This window comes from Chenopodium quinoa, unplaced genomic scaffold (assembly GCF_001683475.1).
Source record: "Chenopodium quinoa cultivar QQ74 unplaced genomic scaffold, ASM168347v1, whole genome shotgun sequence".
Lineage (NCBI taxonomy): Eukaryota > Viridiplantae > Streptophyta > Magnoliopsida > Caryophyllales > Amaranthaceae > Chenopodium > Chenopodium quinoa.
The window spans coordinates 4,571,607-4,595,676 of NW_018744878.1; the positions used below are offsets into that span (position 1 = coordinate 4,571,607).

Genomic DNA, 24,070 nt, shown 5'->3' on the forward strand with positions numbered 1-24,070 from the left:
TCGATTAGGTATCCTATAATTCGGTCAACTAAGGAGTTTACAATATTATATGAACTCGATTCACAATCTTGACTTAATTTTTCAAAGAAATTTAAAGCTTTTACATTATTATTATTATTTTTTTTTTTTTTTTTACTGGAAGCTTTTACATTAATTGAAACTAAACACTACTGATTGTAAATTGTAATGTTATAAATTATTTTTTACCAACATTATTTAACTTGTTGGAATATGACTGTATGAGATAACTGTTACCAATTTTTATAATCATGCACAAGTTTTTTTTCTTTTTAAATAAAATATTTTGAACTGGAATAACAAGAAGGAAAGGAGGGAGTATTTTGTATTATAGGCTTATACCAACATCGGTTACATGCTTATTGCAATGCAAAACAAAAATATTGTTTTGGCCATACATTCAAATCCACACTTAAGTGACTAAACTCACACTTTTTAACCCAACTAGATAACCCGACATGAATTTATTGTACTAAAAATAATCATAACCTAATTTGAGCAGAACACAAATTCAACCTAATTTGAACAGAACACAAATTCAACCCAATTTGACTATCTAAAGAGTATCATTAAGCTTTTGCACAAGTTTTACAAAACTTCAAATAATTTTATTCAATAATTTTTAATAAGATCTTGATAACTAAATCATTTCAAATGTGAATCCAAACTTAAACCTAAACTCGATCCGCTAACCCGAATTGGCTTCAAAGGATCAAGATTGGAATACAAATGAACAAGCCTCAACGCTGCGTTTAACCCAGCTCCAAAGTAAAACGCCGCGATCCAATAAATCATTCACAGTCTCGTTTCTAGGCTTCTTTCATAGCTGACTGAGGCGAAAGGAAAGAGGAGAGAGAAGAGTCCACTAAACTAAACCCAACAACAGAAGCCGCAACATTTCACAAATCTTCGAGCCTCCAAATACAGAGAGATGCAGAGGTTTAAAGGGGTTTTAAAATCCACAAATTCACTTCATAAACTTGGTTTTCTCTCTCCTTTTAGAACCTATATAGCTCAACCTAATTACTTACCTCAATATGATCGTGTGGAAGATCAGGTTTTTAATTCTATTTCTCTTTAATTTTTGTGGGTTTGATTTGTTTTTGCTGTTCTTTAATTATTTGACTTGCTTTAGCATTTTCCAATTGCACATTTTGTTTCAAATTTCGATTTTTATTTGTTGTTCATCGAATTTTTATTTGAAATGTTAAATTTTTTTTATTTGTTGGCAATCTTTGTTCTTGTTGTTCTTTGATTATTTGGCAAGTTTAGGCATTTCCCAATTGTACATTATGTTTGAAATTTCAATTTTTTTTGGTTTTTCTTTGAATTTTTGTGAGTTTAAGCGATACTCAATTCCCCATTTTGTTTGAAATTTTAATTTTTTTTATTTGTTGGCAAGCTTTGTTCTTTGATTATTTGGCAAGTTTAGGCATTTCCCAATTGCACATTTTGTTTGAAAATTTTCTTGCTTTTTTCTGAATTAGCTTTTACTTTTTTTTATCTTTAATTATTAGACGGAATTTAGCAACACCCAATTTCCCATTTTGTTGAAATTATAGGTTTTGGTTGAAGGGAGAGCAAATTCAAGGGCAGCAATTCTCAACAGACCTTCTTCACTCAATGCCATTTCAACTTCTATGGTCTGCTGCTGTAACTTCTGGTTCTATTAAATTAATTGAACCTTTCAAATGTTTATGTTAATTGGTATAACTATATTTTGATTATAGGCTGGTAGGCTTAAGAGATTGTATGAATCATGGGAAGAAAACTCTGATCTTGGGTTTATTATAATGAAGGTAACTAATTAAAATTTTGCTAGAAAGTTTTGCCCTTTTATAAAAACTTTTGGTTTTGACATTTTAATTAAAAGGTGTATGGAATGCTGAATTTGTTTTTGAATATTGAAAGGGAAATGGGAAGGCATTTTGTTCTGGTGCCGATGTTGTTAGCCTCTATCAGCTGATTAATGAAGGTGGGTTAGAGTTAATTACCTTTGCTTAGCTTCGAGGATGGCATCCTACACTGTATTCATAGATATTGCTGTTAATGTTTGTTACTTTTTCCTGTTTTATTTTATTGTGTGCAGGGAAAGTTGAAGAGTGTAAGAGCTTTTTCGATACATTGTACAGATTTGTATACCTCATGGGTACTTATGTTAAGCCTCATGTAAGTGATGCTGCATAATTTGCATTGGACTTATGTGGTCTTTAAAGTTGAATGTTATGATCATTTGCTGATTACATTCTGATTATGAATGTAAAACGGAAGTGAATACTTTCTAACATTGTTACCTATTGTCATCCATATCAGTCTAAGTGGGTTTCCTTGAATCTGTAGGTGGCTATCTTGGATGGAACCACTATGGGAGCTGGTGCTGGTATATCTTTATTAGGAATGTTCAGAGTGGCAACTGATAGAACAGTGTGTCCCTTACTCTTGGAAATATAGCTTTCTGATGTCCTATTACTTCTCTTTGTGTAATATATTTATCATCTTCTGGGGTGTGATTGTGTGATTTCATGACCCCTCTTTGATCATGTGTGCATTTAATGATATGTAGTGCATAGGACCAAACATACAACAAAACAATTTTAATTTGGTTCTCATTTCTTTCAAGAGGTGCATATTATGTGTCTATATATATGTACTCTGCCTCTATATTCCTTTAGAGTATTGGAATTCTGAAGTTTCTCTGAAGCATGATTTAAACTTTTCATATCAAAATAAATGTCATTCCTTATTAAACTTCCCTTTAGCCAAATAGAATAGATACAAGAAATGTTGTTTCTCCTCTACTGCCTAAGAGCGACATTCCATGTTCAGTTACAAGTTATTGTAATCAGCAATTTTAGCATTACTTTGAAACATTTTGCAAGTGGCGTTTGGTTAAAAACTTGAGTGGCTCTGTGAGTTTTTAAACTCTGCTCAATTTATGTGATGCTCATTTTTATTCAGACAGTGATATTGAACATGAAATCAACAATTTCAGGTATTTTCTCATCCAGAGACACAACTGGGTTTCCATCCTGATGCTGGGGCTTCTTTTTTCCTTTCTCGTCTACCTGGTTATCTAGGTAGGTTTTTGTGCCTAGTGTATCTAATGTACAATTATCTATTACTGTAGGAGTTAATAACTTAAAATCTTTAGCACATTTGTATTGATTCTATGGATTACTTTCTTTGATGCAGGTGAATACCTGGCTCTGACAGGAGATAAACTAAATGGTGTTGATATGATTGCTTGTGGTCTTGCTACTCATTACTGCCTAAATGCGGTTGGTTATTTCTGATATGCTAATTAATACGAATGCGGATAGTAAATTTTGCACTTGCTTACTCTAATTATACTTCTGTAATAAATGAATCTGGCAGAGACTTCCGTTGATAGAAGAGCGCCTTTCTAAATTGTTCACAGACGATCCATCTGTGGTAGAAAGTTCGCTTGCTCAATATGGTGACCTTGTCTACCCAGATAAGAGTAGCGTTGTTTACAAGTAATGCCAATCTTCTATTTTGCTTTCTCAATATGACTACTCTTAATTAGCCATGTGCAGCTCCATATTACTTTAGAACCAAGCTTGTGAACTTTGGTGCCAACATTATTTCTATTCTGTTCCTCAATTTACAGCATACTTAACCTTTGCTGGTTGATTTGGATAATGACACACTTTTGATACAAAGATTATGAAATTAAGCAGATACTTTGACTAATACTTAGCTAGTGCTGGAAATTGTAAGCAAAGATTCTATAAATTGTTTACTATCTAACCTTATGAGCGGGAAACTGAAGGGAAGGGCACAGGGATATTTTGCTGAGTTGCGTTTACTGATGAATGAATTTGATACCTTGGTTCTGAAGAGGGATAAGCTATTGTAAGGCAGCAGTTATAAATGTCCCAGATTAAATTGTGTTAGATAGGAAATGAGATGCCCTTACCATGCCAGACAGTGCTTGTTTGGTTGCATTTGAATTAAATTCCCATGGCCATTTACAGTTTATAGGAAGTAACACCCTTCATGTATTTCCTAGGAATTTGCCAAACTTGTTTGGTTGACATGAGGGAATTTGCATTTCATGTGAATTATGAATGACCAAGGGGAGGTTAGGTAATTAACATCCGATATGTAGAAACTCAGAATTCCTAGGAAGTTCCAATCCCCCCATTTTGCAAATTTCATGTTAACCAAACAACAAGAATTCAAGAATTTCCTAGGAATTTCTATTGCCTATGTCAAATAAGTGCAACCAAACAAACTCTCGCCTTTCCCTACCATGTCCATCTCCATTAGGGAACTACACAAACAGTTCATCATGTGCTAATTTGTCATTTGGTTGTAGTTAATTCTGTGTTTTGGCGCATAATTATGCTTGGTGGGATATACATCTAAACATCATAATTTAAAAAAAAAAAAAAAATCTTTGCAAAGAGGATTTTATTTCTGCTGTTTTGATAATGATTATGAGAATATTTTTCTATCTCTTGTGATTTCTTTCATTTACTGATGACAATTGAATCATGCAGAATTGAAACAATTGATAGATGTTTCAGCCATGATACAGTTGAGGAGATTGTTGATGCTCTGGTAAGAATAATTTATACTTTCTTTTTTTGATATCATTTGGCTTCTCTGCAGAGCTCTTTTCTTTTCCAAGGGTGGGGTGGTAGTCACCTGTTTTTTTTCCTTTTTCTTTTTTCTTTTTTTCCTGATGAAGGAGAATTTTGGCGGACATCCTGACTGACGTAACTAAAGTGCTCTCATTTGCTGACTATTGTAAAGCATTGAACTTAGTGTATTTAAACTGCACCTTACAGAACCTCTCATATTTGTCAGGCAATGCGTCAATATGTTAGTTTAATCAGGCAACAAGTCAATTTTTTGTCGTAGATTGCATGCTTTTCAAACCTGGTAGAAAATTGAATGTCGGTTTACTCATGACAAACAAATTCTTAGCTAATTTGTCAAGATGATAGACTATTTTGTGGTGAAATCTGGATTTTTTGTGGGTGGCTCTGTACTTGGTGGTCGTTTAGTTATTTGTAGGAAGTATGACTTCCTAGGACAGTTCCAATGGCCATGAATGTTTATATCTTAATAAATGTCAGGGTTCGTTTGGTTGGACATCAGAATTTCTAATTCCCATGAGAATTTCCACCTACCTAGGGGACTAGGCAAGTTAACACTTCCATTTTGTGGGAAATAGGAATCCCCAAGAAGTCTCAGTGTCTTACTCAGTCACTCCTATGTTATTGCCTACCAAACAAGTTCACATACACCTAATTCATTGGAAAATCAAATCCCCATGTAAATAAATTTAACCAAGCAACCACATAGTATGGTTTACCTCTCTACAATGACCTTCCTTGCGTAAACATGAGAAAAGCTGTGATTTTTGGTCATTAGGATCTTCTATATATTTGTATCTAGGAACAACCACTGTTATGTGCCTTTGTGATTGTACAGGCTTTGAACCATTGTTGATTGGGTTTTGATATGTGATAAATAAGAGGTTTTTTTTTTTAAAAAAATTTTTTTTTTTTTATTATTATTTTTATTTTAACTTTTGACATTAAGGTTTCTTATTAATTTTCCAGGTTATCTTGAGCTTCTGCTTTTGCGATTTCCCTGTTTTTTCTTGTGCAGTTTCTTTGTCCTTGGTGTTGAGTTCATAAAACCTTTAAAGTGTTTTTATATGGACAAAAATAACTGAGAATTTAGATATATTAGTATCTCTTTAAAGAATTATTTCTTTTCCATTATGCAACCAGAACTTGAGTATATCAAATACGTACTGTTCTTGTTCCTCAAAAAAAAATAATACGTACTGTTCTACTGATATACTTGCCCCCCAAAGAAACACCGATTTCATAAGGTTATTTTTTAGTAGCCGCCCATGGCTGTTAATTTTATAGCAAATTTCATGCTATTCTCTGTAGGCCTGTAGGGTAGAAGTATTAATGTGCCTAATCTGGCAGATCTAGCTGTAGTCTCTGAAATTCTGAATGGCAAAGTGTGACTAAGGTTGACTTCACTTGCTTCAGTATATAGACTCGGCTTTATGTTAGATTCATCCGGCTGCTTGTCTAACCTCGTTGACTATACTTTCAGGTTTTCTTTGTGTAATTAGCAAATTTTGGCTGCTCATAATGAATGCAAAAAATATAGTCTCCTTGAATTATGGTTCAATTTCCACAGGAAAAGGAGGCAGCTAAATCTTCTGATGAATGGTGCAAGGCTACCCTGAAGAAACTAAAAGAAGCCTCTCCATTGAGCTTGAAAGTCACTCTACGATCTGTAAGCTCTTGTAACATCTCTAGCTGGGCTCCCCTCAACGATCTTTACTTCTTATGGCTCTTATTTGTTGCCTTTTTTTTTTTTTAATTATTATTATTATAATCAAATTCAGATCCGTGATGGGAGATTTCAACCTATCGACAAATGTCTAGCTCGGGAATACAGAACAACTGTGAATTGCATATCCAAGAGAGTTTCCAATGACTTCTGTGAGGTATATGTTGTTAAATTACCTCTATTATCGTAAGCAGGTTTTGAAATACCGAAATTTCTGAAATTTCTCCGATTTTGTTTCTTTCAAACAGGGTGTTAGGGCACGCTTAGTTGACAAAGACTTTGCTCCTAAAGTAAGCCTTCCTAAATCAATGCTTCTGAATGTTTTTTCTTAGTAGTGTTTGTACTTAATGTTAAACATCCTGTCCCATTTCTTATAACCAATATATTATATTCTGCAGTGGGATCCTCCTACTCTTGAAGACGTAAGCAAGGATATGGTGGATTGCTTTTTCTCACCACTCGGAGAATACGAGCCTGAGCTTAACCTACCTACATCACTGCGAGAACCAGATATGTGATAGCCGATGTCTTCTGTAGTCCAGTGTGGAGTTTTGTAGCATTGATATTTACTTTTAGGATATTGAGTCCTTAGATTTTTTTTTTTTCTTTTCTTTTCTTTCTTGTATAACAAATTACTTTAGTAGCCTGAAGAAGAGATGATTGACTGTTCTGAAGCAGTTGGATTTGTCTCGGGTGAGGCTGAGAATATCAGAAATTGTTCAAATTGATGTCTTGTTTATCAAAATCCTTATCAAGATCAATAATTATCACTTTCTGGTTTATTTATTTCCCAACTCCTTTCTTTTTCGCCTGATTTTCGTGTGTGCGTGTATGATTCAGGAAATTACGAGATAAAATTATAAAATACGAGTTTCCGTCTTATACGGATAATAAATTTCCAAATATGTTCAAAGAAGACTGATAGAAATTACTCACAGTTTATGCTACAAGATGGAAATCAATTTCTGGAGCACACTTGCAGTTGCAGGCTTCACAAACCAGCCCAGTTGGGAACACCATGTTATAACTTTTAATGTATTCCCTTTAATATCCAAATAGTTGAAGCAGAGATATTATAGTTGGAGATTGGTGGAAACAATGTATAACTATATTTTTTTGGGTGAGGTTTTAATAGAACTAGTATGTAGCTTAGATGTTGTACCGGATTTCTACTTTGAAACATATTGTTGTAAAAAAGAGGATTTAACTCTCCATTGTGTTGGAATTGTTGAGGCTATTTCTCTTTATACATGATTTTTTAAACCATTAACAATGACATAAAATAATTAGTGCAATATGTTAGTTGCGACGTGATACAATGCTATTGCTAATTATATAATGACGTGACACAATGCTAAATTATTGCACATAAACTTTTTTTTAAAAAAAAAAATAGACCGCTTGAGGGGGTCTATATACTTGTTTGTTTTTAGGAATAATACTAAGAATAATAAATATAAATTCTATTTTCATTACAATAACCCCTATGCAACCTAACGTAACTAGGTTAATTACAATATTCTTGAACCCTAACTAAAATTCACTAATCAAACTAACTAAACAACATTCATCAATTTATAAAAGAAATCAACTTCCCGAACACATTTACAAGTTTCACAAACCATATTATCTTCACCATCCTCATGATAATAATCACTCTTATCCCAATTACTCATGTTCTTCTCATGTTCAATTCGCATGGCACACGAAATCTTTGGCTTGTTTTCGGCAATAAGCTTATTATTCATCCAACTCGAATACATCATATCACGTAAATTCTTCCTGCACTCAACGAGTCCTTTCACCCCGATTAACTTACCGGTGTTCATCAACAATTCAACTCCCTTTTTTATGCATTCTTCTTCTCCACTACATAGATATATAAGCCCTAACACGTAAGCCGCCTCTTTGTTATTTAGTTCGGCTGCTTTTCCAATATTTTTTATCCCTTCTTCTTGCAAGATATGAGTGAAGTATTGTTCCTACAAAAACATACCAAAAAATTACAATATTTAAATTTTAGTACTGCTCCGATTTTTTTTAGTTGCAACTTTGGGAAATTATTCGTGATATATAAAATATTCCGAAGTTGCATGCAATTAAAAAAAACGGAGGTAGTATAGGTTTTTTTTTTTTTTTTTTTTGGCATAATATAAAGTTATGAATAGTAAAGAATTATTACAAATCCAAGACAAAGAAGGGCTTCAGGGTTGTTGCTCTCAAAGCATCTCATAAAGAAGGTGCTCGCCTTTTCACTAAACCATACACGTCTCCAAATTGTTCCTAGGGAAACTTGTTGTAGGACTTCCTTCTCATCCGATATCTTATGAAGGCTCTTGCAACTTTTACCATTCAAATAATAACACAATGTTAATTAATTAGTATGCTAATTGACATAATTAGTTAAGACATTGCATAAATATATGATACAAACCTTAGTTTGCAACGAAATAAATCAACCGGGGAGGAGGCGGCGACACGTGCAAGTACTTCGGAGATCATCTCGGGAGGGAGGCAGTCCATGGAAGTTGATGATGATTGAGTTTTAGCAACATGCATGATTTTCTTTCTTTTATTTTTTGATGATTTTCTTGTTTTCTTTGTTTTTGTTTGTTTAGCCTTTAGAATATTCATGGTTGATGAATTATTATTAGCCATCATACCTTTTTTTATATGTATAATTAAATTCTCTTCTATAATTCTCTCATTAATTTGTTGTGAGTTGGATTCTTCAATTTTTGGCATGCAATTTGAAGGCTAGAGTACTACTATATAAAAAGCATGTATATATATGATTAATATGAATGTCAAATAAAAATATAAGCTAATAAGAAATTAAGTACATGTTGATTAGGAATTCTAAAGCTTGTTAGATGGTTCTAGTTGTTTTACTTGGAATAGGTTTTATTCACCAATCCTCGTACTTAAGAGTACAAGTACAATAAGGAAACTTTATCAGAAGATTAAAAAATAAAATAAAAGGTACAATAAGAAACTTGCCTAAAAAAACCTTGCCTAAATAAATAACAATAGCATATTGTGAGATAGTTAAACGCCCATATTTTAGACATGCTTCGTATCATCCATGCCATATTTTTTTTTCTTAATTAAACTAATTCAAAAAAAAAAAAAAAAAAACATTGAATGAATAAACTTTTTTTTCTTAATTAAACTAGATTTTCTATTAATCTTGAACACATAAAAAATCCTAAACTTCTCTCAAAAAAAAAAAAAAAAATCCTAAACTTAATTCACTATTCAACCATTAATACTGAACTGATATTGTAATAAATCCGAAAAAGCATATAAAAAAAATTGTTTTAATTTTTTTTAATTAATACAGTATATATGGTCAATATAATGCATGCAAACAGTAGAGTACAAAAAGTAAAAATAAAGCTTGTATTTGAATACGGAGGCTGTTATACTTTTTATTGTTAAAAAAAAAAAAAAAAACACTCAAAATTTGCCCTGTAAATAAACACATTAAGACTTTCCAAACCCTAATTCAACACGGTTAATAAATTTTTTTAAAAAAAATAAAAAATAAAAGGAAGAAAACTTAGTAACTCTCTATTAAGAAATTAAAAAAAAAAAAAAAAAAAAAAAAAACAGAGTTTCCTATTCAGAATTCCCTCTATCCTAGTAGAATGAGTTCAAACATTGTAACAATACTATCGAATTCGTAACTCAATACCAGATGTATAGATAGTCCAATACAGAAGTTACAACTTGTAAATGAACCAAACTATATACAACAATGTTAACAATGTCAGAATTTTCGCAGCAGCCAATCTTCGCAGTTTGCACTAACAATTCTCAGCATGATTTAAGTTCAATTCCAATGCTCAGCAGCGTTCGAGCAGACTCTAATACTTTATCTGCACCAGCTTCCGAAGCCTTCTCTTCTCCAAGGTCACTATCCATATCTTTGGGCCGCTCTTCAACAGCTCCAGGGGGTTGAGATTTAATGTCTGTTTTGTCCAACTGCTCTTCAGAGGATCCTTGGGATTGAGATTTAATTTCTGTTTTGTCTAATCGCTCTTCAGATGATCCACGAGATTGAGGTTTGATTTCTGTTTTATGTAACAGCATGTTTGCACCAGAAGCCATAGCATTAGCTGAGGCAACATAATATTGCCTCTTGGGAATAGGAACATCATGGTCATGTTGGCCTTCATAAGTTACTACGATTGCTGTTGAGTTGTCAGTAGCCCTCTCAACATGCTTGCGGACAGGACAGCCAGCAGATGAGCACCTATAATAGCTCCTGAAATGCGTTCCAATGTGGTAACATCAGAGACAGAAGTAAACATAATTAGTACTTTGTGAAAGAAACATATCTTCCTCGATTAATAACTAAGCTTCAAGGCCTTCAACCACTTTGGTTTAATAATATCCACAGAAGCTAATAAGTTTCAGACTTTAGTGTTCATATAGATGATACACAAAGAACAAAGGGAAAAGGCAAATATGTCAAAACAATCTTCTATGGAAAAGTTCTTCAGATATTACTATCCATGGGGCACTAATAGTTGAAAACACAGTAACAAAGGACATAGGACACCTTTTAAAAAAGGAGGAAAAAACGTTGTTTATAATTATAGGTTAAATATAATTATTAGTGTATAAACTCCTCAAGTCTAGCATCAAAAATTCAAATTTATAGCTAAAAAAGATCATTAAAATGATCAAATATGTGTTGAGTCAAGGTCTATGAGAAGAACTATCAAGTAAAATCCAGTATCCTATAGGATAATTCTCTATATCAAAGTTTTAGGGAGTTTCCATAAATGTCTAAGAAATTAGAAAATGTAATCATGCAATTAGCCAATACTCGTAGCAGGCAACAAATATAACAGATAAATCTGATGTTTAATCTTGATATCCTATAGCACTGTTTGATGATTTAATCTCTCAAGATTTCATTTCTTTTACAAAATTTAAGAATTGTTAATAAGTTTGTCACTTCTCAATGAACTCAGTCTTGTTGACAAGGAAGAAATACATCAAAGCTTTTGGGGACAATGTTTCAACATGTGGTATATTAGCTGGGATGTAAGGTAATAAAACAGAACAGCATACCTAGGATTTGGATTTCCTTTAACCATCTTTTGCCCATACTTGCGCCACCGGTACCCATCATTAAGCATTCCACCACCCTCAGCCTCATGCGTTACAATTTTAGGATCCTTGAAAGTCCGGTATACTGGTTCTGAGCATGCCTTACTCCTTTCTTTAATCCTGCACATTACATACAAGGTAACATTGAGAATATACTTCTACAAAAAATTCCTCAGGTAATTATAAGAAAGCTTAAATTAACAGAATACCTTCGTTTCTTCAATGGGGCAACATCAAGCACTTTCATGGGATCAATCATAACATGTTCACTAGGAGTTTCAGATCTCAATCCACTATGATCTTCTACTACTGGCACTATTGCAAGTTCACACTTAGGTCTGATCAGGTCAAGCAAATAGACATAATACAGAACTTGTCAGTAACAGGAAAAAACATCAATGTATACAAGTATCGCATGAATTTTGATCACATAGACACATGGGCGTGCAGACATACACACATATACGCCAATTTACACAGAAAGCACGATACTTAAACCAGATATTCATAATTAAACCACCTACATGTTAGTTTCCTCTCAACATTATACCAACTATCTATACTTTCTCATTGAGAAAACGAAGATTGCCCCAGTTTGTAAGGCTTAATAATCTATAAGGGATTTTTTGCCATATTGAAAGAGTTTTTTTTTTTTTGGAGGGGGGGATCGGTGGTTGAAGATAGAATTAATATAACAAATGAGTGGTTAAATTAAGATTGAGAAAAAGAAGTGAGTTTTTGAAAGGCATAAAGAAAGAGGGTTCCTAGACAAATTTCTCAAAAAAATAGCAATTCCATAAAAAAAATAGCAATTCCATAATAAGATAAAACTTGCCTTGGGGTAATATCAACTGTCTCAATGTGCTTCTCCTCAGCATCTCTTGATGGTGTTTCAGCTGCACATTTCAGGTTGCTATCCAGACATTCATGACTCGAAGGTACTAATTGTTTAAGTTCTTGCTCACATGCAAGCGAATTAGGAGAATCGAGACTTTGTATACTATATTTGTTCAAAGCAAGAGGTGCATAATCCTTCTTACGGCTGGAACCCTTAAGATTTTGAGGAGGTTTATGATTATGTTCACCTTTATAAACAACATCAATTATTTTTCCAGATACGTCCAAATGCTGAACCTTCTTTTTGGCACAGCAAGATAGATCAGTGCATCGGTAATAGCTTCTAGAACTTCCAGAACTTTTCACCTGCTTCTGGCCATACTTCCTCCAGCTATAACCATCTGATATAGGTGTCTTTGGAGTTTCATCTGGAGAATTATCTGCATTGCAGGAGGAGTTCATTATCTTTATCTCAGGCTCTTCAACTTTATCCTTTGGAAAAGATTTGATCAAAGGCTTTGTATCAGCAGCTTGAAGTTGCACCTCAGGATGAGCTTGAGCTGCTTTAGCAGTAATATTTGCCAAGGCTTCTTGATGAGACATCCCATATTGTCCCTATTATCCACAAAAGGAAGAATTCTGCTATTAATTACGAACCAATATATAAAAGTAGGATTATATTCAGGGCATACCACTATAAGGTCAAAAATAAGTCACTCAGCCATCATCACTATATAATGACTGCCGATTAATCATATGCCTGATGAGTTGCAGGGAGAAAACTAATAGCAGAGGTAAAAGCTAATGAAATCAAATTGTAAGCTTAAAATTCAATATTACTAAATGCACAGCAAGGCGTGCTACTGAAAAGTATATATTTTGAGCAAGTCACTATAGCAGATCCTATGCAACCACCAAATTAAAAGTACCATCTATCAATTGTATTATAGTATTTACATATCCAAATACAGGTTAGGATTTAGCAAGTCACATAGCATTAGACACCAAGACCTGGCACAATAAGCCTAGATGCAAGTATGTTATCGATCCTTACATTACCAGCCAATATCTAGTGTTTAGCTTTACTTAGGAATAATAATAATTGTGACATGAGAACTCCTAGCCCCCAAAATACACTGATGATTAGAGCATCCTTCTGCGGAACTTTTACTGCTACATATTTTCCTTGACTATTTTCAAGCATCAGGTGCATCACTCACCTTTCGAACACTATCAAATAGAATTAACAGTAATAACAATGAGTCAATGACATGCTTCTAAAGGGAACGGTCTATACTCCATGGCCAGTATACATATGCAATTGAATATCTTAAAGTCACAATCAACCAGAAGTCCAAATGCATAAAAGAATCGGCCATTTACAATACTATTTTTTTTTCATATTTGTGGTCAAAATCGAAGATCCTAAGTGTCCACACCAGCATAACATTATCAAACACAAGTACAATTCGAATCAATAGATGCATACAGCATTGTTCATGGCCCAAAACTCTCACACAATCGATAATAAAATCCCAAAACTCTCACACAATCGATAACAGGATAGAAATAAATAAGTCCAAGGTTCAAGCCAAAAGATACTAGTCTTACTACTAAAGCATAGTCACTTAAACTAAAACAACAAATTAAGTAATACTAATCTGATTTAGATATCACTATTTGTCTATTCCTACAATATATGTTACTGCAAGTCACAAACTGTGTTGAATACTCAAACACTCGGACATTGGTATGACACTCGGAAACTTCATCTTGTACCAAATCCATGCAACAATTTTCATAACTTGGTTGTAAAAACACTTGGACACATACCCGTATAGGACAATTCCAGCCAAGTCCAAGTAAATTAGCCTAAAATAGTAGTAAATATACATCTAACATATACATGTTCAAAGAGCAAATCTATCTAGACCCAATTTCTATAAATAAATCTTTAGGTAATAGGAAATTGTCATTAATAAAATGGCAAAACATCAACAATAACACAAACAATCAATAAACAAAAATTGAATTACCAAGTATAAATCAAAGCATGAACCCACAAAATTCATAAAGGTACAAATTATAATCATAACAATCTTTGACTATTAAACAAAAATTAAGATAAAATTACTAAACAAATAAAATTTAAAATAAATAAATAAATAAATGGGAGTTAGAGAATTTACCTGAAAGTCAGTGGTTTTGACTGGAGGGTCAGAAGAAATGGCAGAATTAGCCGCCATAACAACCCCTTCTAAAAGCTTAGAAAAACTAGGATAATTGGATTTATTTTTTGAAGAAGATGAAGATAAAGTTACAGAATTTGAATCAGATGAATTAATTTTGGTTTCAGAATTTAATTCTGGGTTAGTTTTTATCTGGGGTTTTGTTTCTGCCTCCATTGAAAAAAAAAAGCAGGGGAGAAATACAGGGGAAAGTGAGGAAATAAAGGGCAAAAAATACAGAGAAAAATTAAGAAAAAACAGAAAATGTGAAATTATGGAGAATAGTTTCGTGTTTGAAAAGAGAAATTAGTTTGTGGGATTTTTTTTTCTTGTTTAAAAAAACAAATATTGTTAGGAAATTGAGAGAGAGGGAACTGGAAAAAAGAGAGAGTGGGTTTTGTACTTTTGACTAGAGTTGACCAGGCGGTTGCTTTTGTGGGATGACATTGATTGAGGGAATACGTACACTACACAAATGTTGTGTGTCTACTCACTTGATAATTTTTTGTTTTGTAACCTATTTATTAATCTTCCTTGACCATATATTATCATTTACGACTTTACGTTAAGAAAATCACGGTTATTTTAGATCTTTAAAAGAATTGTTTCGTAATATAATTTCATCATACAGGTATTAACTTTTTTATAATTTTTACTTTTTTATAATTATAGATATTTAACATCATCATGTATAAAATGTATTTCCAGATACATAAAATGAAAATTTTGGGATGGCACTTATGCATATGTTGCTATCTTTATGGTAAGGACAATAATCTCGGTCAAACCTTAATTACCGTGGATTTTTGGTCAATATTTCATTTAAGCAAATACTTTTAATTGCATTCGGGTGTACTTAGATTTATTAGTGAGAGAGGGTATGTTTTGATCATTTTTTTTTTATATATATATAGTTATTGATAAAATAATCTTTATATTAGTATATATTATCAATTGCGCATATAATTATATCTTCCATTGTGTATAGCTCTACTTGCATCTTTATTGATGAATTCCATCCGTATACATATTAGAGATTCTGATATATCTTTTCTACTCATTGCATTTAAGTTTTTACTGTAAATTTTGTAGAGAATACTCTTGCTTTTGAATATTTTGTTTAGGGTATATTTTCAAAGATGATAATGTAGATATTGATCATATATCAAGAAAGATATTACATTAATTCCATTGTTCTTATTATTATCATAAGTACTCTTTTCGTCCCATAACACAAACACAATACACATATCATATTTCAAGATGTACAATTTGCCATCAATATCTTTAATTATGTATTATCAAAATTATAATAAATGTTGATATCATAACACTACATATTACTACTTTTTCAAAAAAAAAAAAAAAAAAAAACATATAAACATATTATTACGCCAAATGATAATCACATATCACAATACCTATACTTTTTTGTATATATTGTTCCCTCGTTTCTAATTGATTGAGTTCATGAAATTTAAGGGTCGTGGTGGATCTTATGAAATCCGTCTTATTTTTTTAGACATACTCCTATATAATTTATGTTTTAAATTTTAGACATAAAAGTAGTAATATGACAAATCAAAGACTTGGAATAATTTATGTCAATGACTACCAAATTAGGAACTTTACCTTTTATTTAATTGTAAGTAGGAACTTTTACCTCTTATAGTCTTACTGTACCACAAAATTCAAAAGAGTAAATCACAACTTTGACCGGTCATTCTAACTTAATTTGAGCAATTTCTAACCAATACCTATGGTTTTGGGTATATTTTCTCAAACAAAATCAAAGTTTACTAGTACTTCGTATTAAATCTTGATCTATATGAAATTAAGTGCAATATTTGACTTCTATGGTCAAATTTTTTGATCTTGACCTTTAATCAATATATATGAACAACCATAAATACTATTAAATGAGATATTTTTAGAGATATCAAATGTTAAAAGATATACGCACAATGTATAAAGTCAAATGTTACACATAATATAGGATATAAGATCGAGCTAAGGCCTTAAGGTTATTTCTTCTGTCTTTTGAATTTTTTATTTTGTTCATCACTTTAGCTAGCTGTTGTTGCACCACAAAACTGTTTGGGAAGCCAGATGTTTCCTCAGTATTAATCTTAGATTAAAGAATGTGCTAGAACATTGCCACCTTTACTCATCATTATTAACAAATTGATTCACTTTCCTTTACATTTGTGATGACTAATCGGAGACTTTAAGATTAATATGAATTAATTTATTCCTATTTACCCTTTTTCTTAAACTACAATTGTTTCTCATTATTAATAGTTCAAATTTATTAAAGAAACAGTCGTTTAATCTATTGGTTTATCATGTAATAAGAAACTGATGTGCTCCTTTTGACTGTCATTTTAAGTACTATAAACTGTGTAAAGTGAGAATCATATAAAGTTTATAGCATAAACATTATGCTAATCACTATTCGAGATTATGTTGAAGGTGGTTAATCATAATCTAATGGTTATTAAGAAGATTACCATGAATCTAGCCGTAAAGTTACTTAGAATACGGAAAACAAATTGTATGATCAACCCGAAAGTTCCTGCTAGGCCAGATCCATGCAGGCTATGCTGGTTGGGGTTGCAGGACTGATGGTCCGAGATCTGTCCAAGCCAGGTAGCCTCAGGCTAACCCAACTTCAACTCATGATGCACTGAAATCACACCTAGGACCATAACTAAGGATTGAATATGCAGCAGAATGAAGTCTAATCTCATCAGACACTTTATATGAAAAGAATATGTTAAAAATTGTTTACTGGATTACAAGATATAAAGTCTGCAAAATTTTATAAATTTTCCTATAATTTCCAGTGAGAACTATCTTCAAGATTGTTCATATTTACAGTCCTCAATATCAATAGCAATAGTCCTATATTTTGCCAGCTAAAGCTACTGTAACTAGAAATCTAGACTAGATGGATTATCAACCTGGGAAGTTACTGTATCTCTGCTGTAGCTGCCTGCCGCTGCCCTCCGATGATGGTTCCTACTATCTCTCCTTGGATTGCTTTTGAAATGTTACCTTCTTTGTTTAGATTGAATACAACAACTGCATCACACAATAGAAGTCTGTAAGATCTATGAAACTCAAGTTTTCATCCTAGTGATTTTTTTGAAGTTATTAATCATCGGATGATACCTGGGATATTATTCTCTTGGCACAATGTAATAGCAGTCAAGTCCATCACAGAGAGTTCCTTTGATATTACATCTTGATAGCTTAAGGTATCAAGCAGCCGGGCATCTGAGTTTTGCCGAGGATCTTTATCATACACTCCGTCCACATTTGTTGCTTTCAGAACAACTTCGGCATTAACTGTAACAAATACGAGAAGAAATATCAATATAGAGAGGAGACAACTTGGTTCATGAGCAACAACATTATTAATAAGATTCTGAAAAGTATAAAGTTGGAGCACAAGGACGATATAGAAGAAAGTTTCAACGGATGACATTCCAAAGAAAATGAAAGTGATCAATACACCCTAGTAGCTTAAGGAGCATTAGCATGAAGATCCTATTTTAATAAATATATACTTGTGTATACTATATACAAAAATCACAACTATTTCTAGTGCTTCGGATTAGCTTCCATCTAGGATGCAATCAGTATGGCTGAATGGGTCAAGCTCTATACAGCACTTGTTCATCCAAAGGATGCAACCATGGGTCAATTTACAAAGCATGATTGCAGGAGGATTTTATTAAATAATTGCAAATCACAATAGAATAAAAGTCACATCAACTATAGGAATGAAAGATGTGAAACGGCAATTTATGCGGTAGAAGCTTTTGGTAATCAAGACACTTAATAAGTTAAAATGTGGAGTACTAAATTTTAACAATATATAGGATGCTTAAGCTTTTGGTAATCAAGACAATTTGTTCACTGATGATGAAGTATTACGCACAACAAACACGTACGGAGAAAAACTTACTTTCTGCACATCGAAGAGCAGCAGCAGTATCTGTGGTGAAAAATGGATTTCCAGTTCCTGCTGCAAATATTACAACCCTCCCTTTCTCCAAATGTCTGACTGCTCTTCTACGTATGTAGGGCTCGGCAACCTCAGACATGCGAAATGCAGTCTGGACACGTGTTGGAATACCAATACTCTCCATTGTTGCTTGTAAAAATATAGCATTCATCACAGTGGCCAGCATTCTGAAAAGACAGTCCAAAAAAAGCTGTCAAATGAAAGGACAACAGCATAGTAAAACAGGAAAAAACCAATTTTTTCAGACGGAGTAAATTCTAAGTTGTATATTTTTAGGAGGGGGGGTAAGGGAATACATAATTATATCAAGAAGACATCATGGTACTGACATGCTGATACGCACAACTGAAAATACTTAGTAAGACAGGCAGAAAACATACTGTACCGCATAAAGAAAGAACAGAGAATAGAGTGAAAATTTCCAATTTGCAAAAATATTCCAGAAGCTAAAATGTATATTTCTTTTCATCCTTAGGCAGTTTCAAGAGAATACAATTATGACAGAGAAAAAAAAAAAAAAAAGGCATACCCTATATAATCAGCAGATGAACGGTCAAGGCCACTACAACCTGCCCAAGTAGATCCTCGAAAAATGTTTCCACCACCAACAACAATTGCAACCTGAGTGATGTACAACATATATCAGAAGATAATAGCTGAAGGCCTAGAAGCAGATGGTCATTGGAGTCCAAAGGTTAGCCAATGTGACTAGAGCGGTAGAACCTCACAGATCACAATTAAAGAGATGATATATAGTTTCCACTATCTGATTGATTCTGTGATAAAGATAGATGAATGCAATAGCTTCTCTCTTCTCTATGAGCACTAATGTCTAACGCCTCTAAGTGAAGCTTTCATTCACTAATTTCCTTCCATCTAAAATATACATTTTCTCCTTTCCTAGCAACAACAGTTAATAATGAGTGAATAACCTAATCCAGAGATGAGCATAAACAGGGTATTCAGCTTGATCAATTTCTACCATACTGTGTACTCTATGTCATATGATATAGAAATGTTTAATATATACTAATTTCACATTCATAAATTTTGTAGTAATTTTTGAAAAAATTCCCAAGGCTTCTAAGGCTTCAACACCAGACTACAACATTAAAACCAAAGCAATATTCCCAAAAGGATGTAATTGGTTGCATGAACCAAGAATCTATCTCCTTCAATACCAAACTGCTATCTAAATAAATTATAGTATTATACTACCAAATGGAAGAATTATATGTTTGGATATTAGTCAAAGAAATTACCTCAATGCCAAGTCTTGTCACTGAAGCAACCTCCCTTGCTATGGCCATTGTTACCTATATTTGAACAACAGTCATCTGATATATAAATATTTCAAAAAAAAAAAAAAAAAAAAAAAAAACGAATGTGACAAGATTTGTTGGCAGTTCATCTACCTTGGGATCTATGTTCTGAGCATTATCTCCTGCAAGAGCTTCTCCACTAACTTTAAGCAGTACTCTTTGCCATTTATATGACTGTTTGCATGCATTTTCATTTGATGACAATCCAAAAGATGGCATATGAACTTGCCTGTCAAATTTCATATGGTAAAAAAATATATATATTTCAAATCCACAAAAAGGAGACTATCCTTAATATAATCAACAAAACATTGTGATATTAATAACAATTACAGATTGATTAACCATTACCATCTTGGAACTACAATAGCACATAAACCCACATTTAAAACTAGGCTATTGGGGAGTATGAAGCACAGTTCTCTAAAGAGATTAATGAACAGAAGAACAGGCCTTGAATATCCCTGAATAGGCTCACATCATCAATACTTGCTCAATCAGACTAGTATCACTTTTCATGGCTAAGGTTCTATGAATAAGTTATACTTTTATTCTAAATGATCAACCTTTAGGGGCATAATTACCCACCACATTATTGCCAAAGGCCTACCCTTCATATATACAAGTAATAGCATAAACCACCCACCAGTCACCTGAAAAGCTCTTTAGTTCCCAAGGCAAATCTCAGAATTAATATACTAAAGCATGCATGAATGTAGTTTTTCCGGAGAAAAAGCAGAAAAAAAATTCAAAGGTGGGTATATAACAGAACCACTTCAAATAGGCTGCAATTGAATCTTTTTTTTTTTTTTTTTCCTGTCACACCTTACGTGTTCAAACTTACTTAATAATGCCACACAGTAAATAGCCGAGACATCAATTGGCAGATGTCAATATGAACAAAACATTAAGGAAACTACATTCACATAAACTAAGTTGGGAAATTTAACAAAAGAAATCAGCTGATCAATTCCAAAAACGCTTTTTTGACATACACATCATGTTTAGAGGGTAAGCCACTAGAAGCCTAGAAGTGTACAACTACCTAAATTTCAAATTAGAATGCCAACAATATACACCTAATAGTTATTATCTCCAAAGAAATTCACCCTTACAATCCAGCCTGGGCCAATTACACTATACAAATATTCTGAAGTGGACGACTGTGCAGTATTTACATCCTTCGTCTTTTAAAGCATTAAGGATTATTCCAACTCATTTGTAACATATTGTCATTTGTAACAACCTATGTTATTCCAACTCTTCATTTCACCTCAAGTGCCGATGTCAGATACTTGACACTCAGACATGGGATATGGCAATTCGACACTTCATTTTAGACCAAAACCGTTCAATGTTTTCATAAAGCTGTGCCTAATACCCGGACACATACCAGCATTTGACACTTTGATCCAAGTAGTGAGTCTAACATAGGGCACAACTCACAAGTTCACAACACAAAAACAACTTGCTAAACTCAAAACTTCTTCACATTGCACAAGTAAATGATTAGTCAAAATATCTTCAAAACCGACCAACAATCTTATCCCCCTCACATGAAACTCAATATAGAAAGAAAATTTGTCATAATTTAAGGCCTTATAATATAGTGGCTAAACTAATTAATAATTTTGATATTCTTAAACCCCATTAAAACCCCAGTACAGATTATCAATAATTAAGTTTAATAATATTGTCATTTCAATCAATAAATTAGCAACATTATAACAAAACAACGACAAAAACAAGAGCAAATACCAAATTTGGGGGATAATTATACCTTAAATTAGAATAATCGGAAGAAGAGGAGGAACCCACATCAGAAGAAGCACAATTAACCACAATTTTGAGATGGGAATTCCGGGAATTGACCACTAAACTTTTCCAGGGTTTATAGAAGAGATTTGAAGGCAAACATTGTGACGGTGAGGATAGAGAAAGCATAGTGTTAACTAAAGAACAGGGTGAAAAACAAGCAGAAATCGCCATTATCTTCTACTGTGTTTACAAAGTTTTAATCTTTTTGTGATAAAAAAATGGGAAAAGTATACACTTCTTAGCTTCAGATTTTTGAGGCCTTCAGGGTCATTACTCACTGCAATTGGGAGTATAATGTAAATCTACCGCTTTGCTCAAATTGGGCCTAGGTATTTTATTTTTCCTTTTTTCCATTTTCTGATGATAAGAAAATACAAATCTAATATATATATATATATATATATATATAAAGGAGTTTTTTCCCGAGATTTTAGAGTGCTATGTAGGATTTTTATTTTTAAAAAATTATTAGAGCGCCACATATGATTAATATTTTAAAACGCTGCAATAGGATTATGCCACCTAAAATTAGTTAACGTGCCACGTAAGATTATAAATTATAGTTATATCCAATAAATAATTCAAGTGTCACATAAGCATAATTGACCAATGAGATTTTATATAAAGGGGAGTTTTTTCCCGAGATTTTAGAGTGCCATGTAGGATTTTTATTTTTAAAAAATCATTAGAGCGCTACATATGATTAATAATTTTAAAACGCTGCAATAGGATTATGCCACCTAAAATTAGTTAATGTGCCACGTAAGATTATAAATTATAGTTATATCCAATAAATAATTCAAGTGCCACATAAGCATAATTGACCAATGAGATTTTAATGGTTACATTAATTAAATACGCAATATTATCTTTTGAGATTAGGAATTTTATCTAATATTTTAAAACAAATATGGAGAAAATGATATATTACGTACAACTAATAAAATAACAAATGTAATCACATAAATATAAAAAATATTTTTTAGAAAAAAATAGATCGACCAGTGCATCGCACGGGCTTCATCTAGTTACGTATAATATTAGCGGTTTTAAGCTGAATCAAAAATCCATTTTGCTATAAACGGTATTGAGAGAATTTCTTTTTAAGAATTTGTTATATACACATGAGTGCACTGTACACCCAACTAACATAAGGTTAGCTGTTGCATCTTATTTGATGATTAAATGAAAAACAATAATAAAAATGAGAAGAAAAAAAAAATTCATGTGTGTATGGTACACCAAGGTTTATATAACAACCACTCTTTGTTTTTAAACCTACATATGCAATTATGCATAAGGGAAATATAATTTATTTCAACAATATTGAGAGAATTTGCTCAATTTTTATTTTTATTTTTTTGGTTTCAATTCCTTTTAACTATTGTGTTTCAAAAAAAATTCCTTTTAACTATTGTAGGAAATAGCTTAGAAATCGGATTTCTAACTTGGTAAGTTGGAAACAAGAATGATGTTAAATTATTCTTAGAGAGAAACAAAAATTATTAATTACATGACATTTTCGTAAATAAACTAATAACTTTATCCAATCACCATCAATTGTGGAGCTCACAATAATGAAAAAATTGTTAATTAATTTACGAAAATGCCAAGTGAGAAATAGTTTTTGTTTCTCGTTGTGAAAAACTTGTATTTACCCAGTAAAAAGCTTCATTTTTAGAGGACATATAATCCGTACGTAGAGTGTAAAATCACTAGGAACATGGTTAGACCATATTTGTTCTACATCAAGGGGGATAACACGAGCTAAATGATGCGCTACATAATTGTCTTCCTAATTAGGAAAAATAGGAACACGCATGGAGAGCATCTTTAAGCACGACATCCAACTCAGAGAAAAATATAGCTTTACACAACTAAGGAAAGAGGAATAGGGGTCCTTGCCTCCTCGCTATCATCAAAATTAATTGGGTGAATTTTAAAATCTATAGATGTAAACCGCATAAGAAAGAGATTGTGTGTGAAAATTGTAAATGTTAGATTTACAAAAATCACTACTAGTCTTGATTTTGCCCATTTCATTTGGACTATTCCACCAAGAGGGATTTTTTTTTTTTTTTTTTTTTTGGTTGGAAAATAACATTTCCATAAACAAGCTTTTAGAAGATTTATGGTTTTCACAATCATCACAAAGTACCCTTTACAGATACTTCATATCTAACTATCTAATCATATTAAAATTTCCAACAAATGATTTATTCACATACATTATGTAGGCATATTTTTAGAGTTAATAATTACATTACTATGGAGTACTCCTTAATAAAAATAAAATAAAAAAATTACAACACTAATTATACTAAGCAAGTGAAGAG

At 32.5% G+C, this 24,070-nt stretch overlaps 3 protein-coding genes across 3 annotated transcripts; 1 reads left to right on the forward strand and 2 right to left on the reverse strand.

Moving 5' to 3' along the window:
* The first annotated feature begins 822 nt into the window (after window positions 1-822).
* LOC110705650 (3-hydroxyisobutyryl-CoA hydrolase-like protein 2, mitochondrial) lies at window positions 823-7,158 on the forward strand. The gene is made up of 14 exons (XM_021883550.1): window positions 823-1,075; window positions 1,581-1,661; window positions 1,749-1,817; window positions 1,930-1,993; window positions 2,108-2,187; window positions 2,359-2,442; window positions 3,011-3,095; window positions 3,211-3,296; window positions 3,394-3,515; window positions 4,545-4,605; window positions 6,217-6,315; window positions 6,428-6,529; window positions 6,621-6,662; window positions 6,771-7,158. Exons 1-14 carry the CDS (start codon window positions 950-952, stop codon window positions 6,888-6,890), a joined length of 1,221 nt encoding a protein of 406 aa, XP_021739242.1. The 5' UTR covers window positions 823-949; the 3' UTR covers window positions 6,891-7,158.
* Window positions 7,159-10,027: 2,869 nt separating this feature from the next.
* Window positions 10,028-15,225, reverse strand: LOC110705651 (probable WRKY transcription factor 20). The gene is made up of 5 exons (XM_021883551.1): window positions 14,523-15,225; window positions 12,332-12,948; window positions 11,706-11,834; window positions 11,458-11,616; window positions 10,028-10,642 (listed from the first exon to the last, which is right to left on the reverse strand). Exons 1-5 carry the CDS (start codon window positions 14,736-14,738, stop codon window positions 10,192-10,194), a joined length of 1,572 nt encoding a protein of 523 aa, XP_021739243.1. The 5' UTR covers window positions 14,739-15,225; the 3' UTR covers window positions 10,028-10,191.
* Window positions 15,226-17,347: 2,122 nt separating this feature from the next.
* LOC110705653 (uridylate kinase-like) lies at window positions 17,348-22,017 on the reverse strand. Its single transcript, XM_021883552.1, has 7 exons — window positions 21,697-22,017; window positions 20,010-20,145; window positions 19,857-19,910; window positions 19,124-19,215; window positions 18,535-18,761; window positions 17,736-17,912; window positions 17,348-17,645 (listed from the first exon to the last, which is right to left on the reverse strand). Exons 1-7 carry the CDS (start codon window positions 21,903-21,905, stop codon window positions 17,533-17,535), a joined length of 1,008 nt encoding a protein of 335 aa, XP_021739244.1. The 5' UTR covers window positions 21,906-22,017; the 3' UTR covers window positions 17,348-17,532.
* Between the last annotated feature and the right edge of the window lie 2,053 nt (window positions 22,018-24,070).

Bases quoted from the DNA above. Each gene is read 5' to 3' on its own strand.
- LOC110705650 (XM_021883550.1), top strand. From the start codon at position 950: ATGCAGAGGTTTAAAGGGGTTTTAAAATCCACAAATTCACTTCATAAA. The intron at 2,188-2,358 runs GTAAGTGATGCT...TTGAATCTGTAG, and splicing joins GTACTTATGTTAAGCCTCAT to GTGGCTATCTTGGATGGAAC. The intron at 6,663-6,770 runs GTAAGCCTTCCT...TATATTCTGCAG, and splicing joins ACAAAGACTTTGCTCCTAAA to TGGGATCCTCCTACTCTTGA.
- LOC110705651 (XM_021883551.1), bottom strand. From the start codon at position 14,738: ATGGAGGCAGAAACAAAACCCCAGATAAAAACTAACCCAGAATTAAAT. The intron at 11,835-12,331 runs GCAAGTTTTATC...TGACCTGATCAG, and splicing joins ACAGTTGATATTACCCCAAG to ACCTAAGTGTGAACTTGCAA. The intron at 11,617-11,705 runs GTATTCTGTTAA...TGTAATGTGCAG, and splicing joins GCCCCATTGAAGAAACGAAG to GATTAAAGAAAGGAGTAAGG.
- LOC110705653 (XM_021883552.1), bottom strand. From the start codon at position 21,905: ATGGCGATTTCTGCTTGTTTTTCACCCTGTTCTTTAGTTAACACTATG. The intron at 18,762-19,123 runs GTATGCCTTTTT...CTGTCTTTTCAG, and splicing joins TCATCTGCTGATTATATAGG to AATGCTGGCCACTGTGATGA. The intron at 17,913-18,534 runs GTAAGTTTTTCT...TATTTGTTACAG, and splicing joins TGCTCTTCGATGTGCAGAAA to TTAATGCCGAAGTTGTTCTG.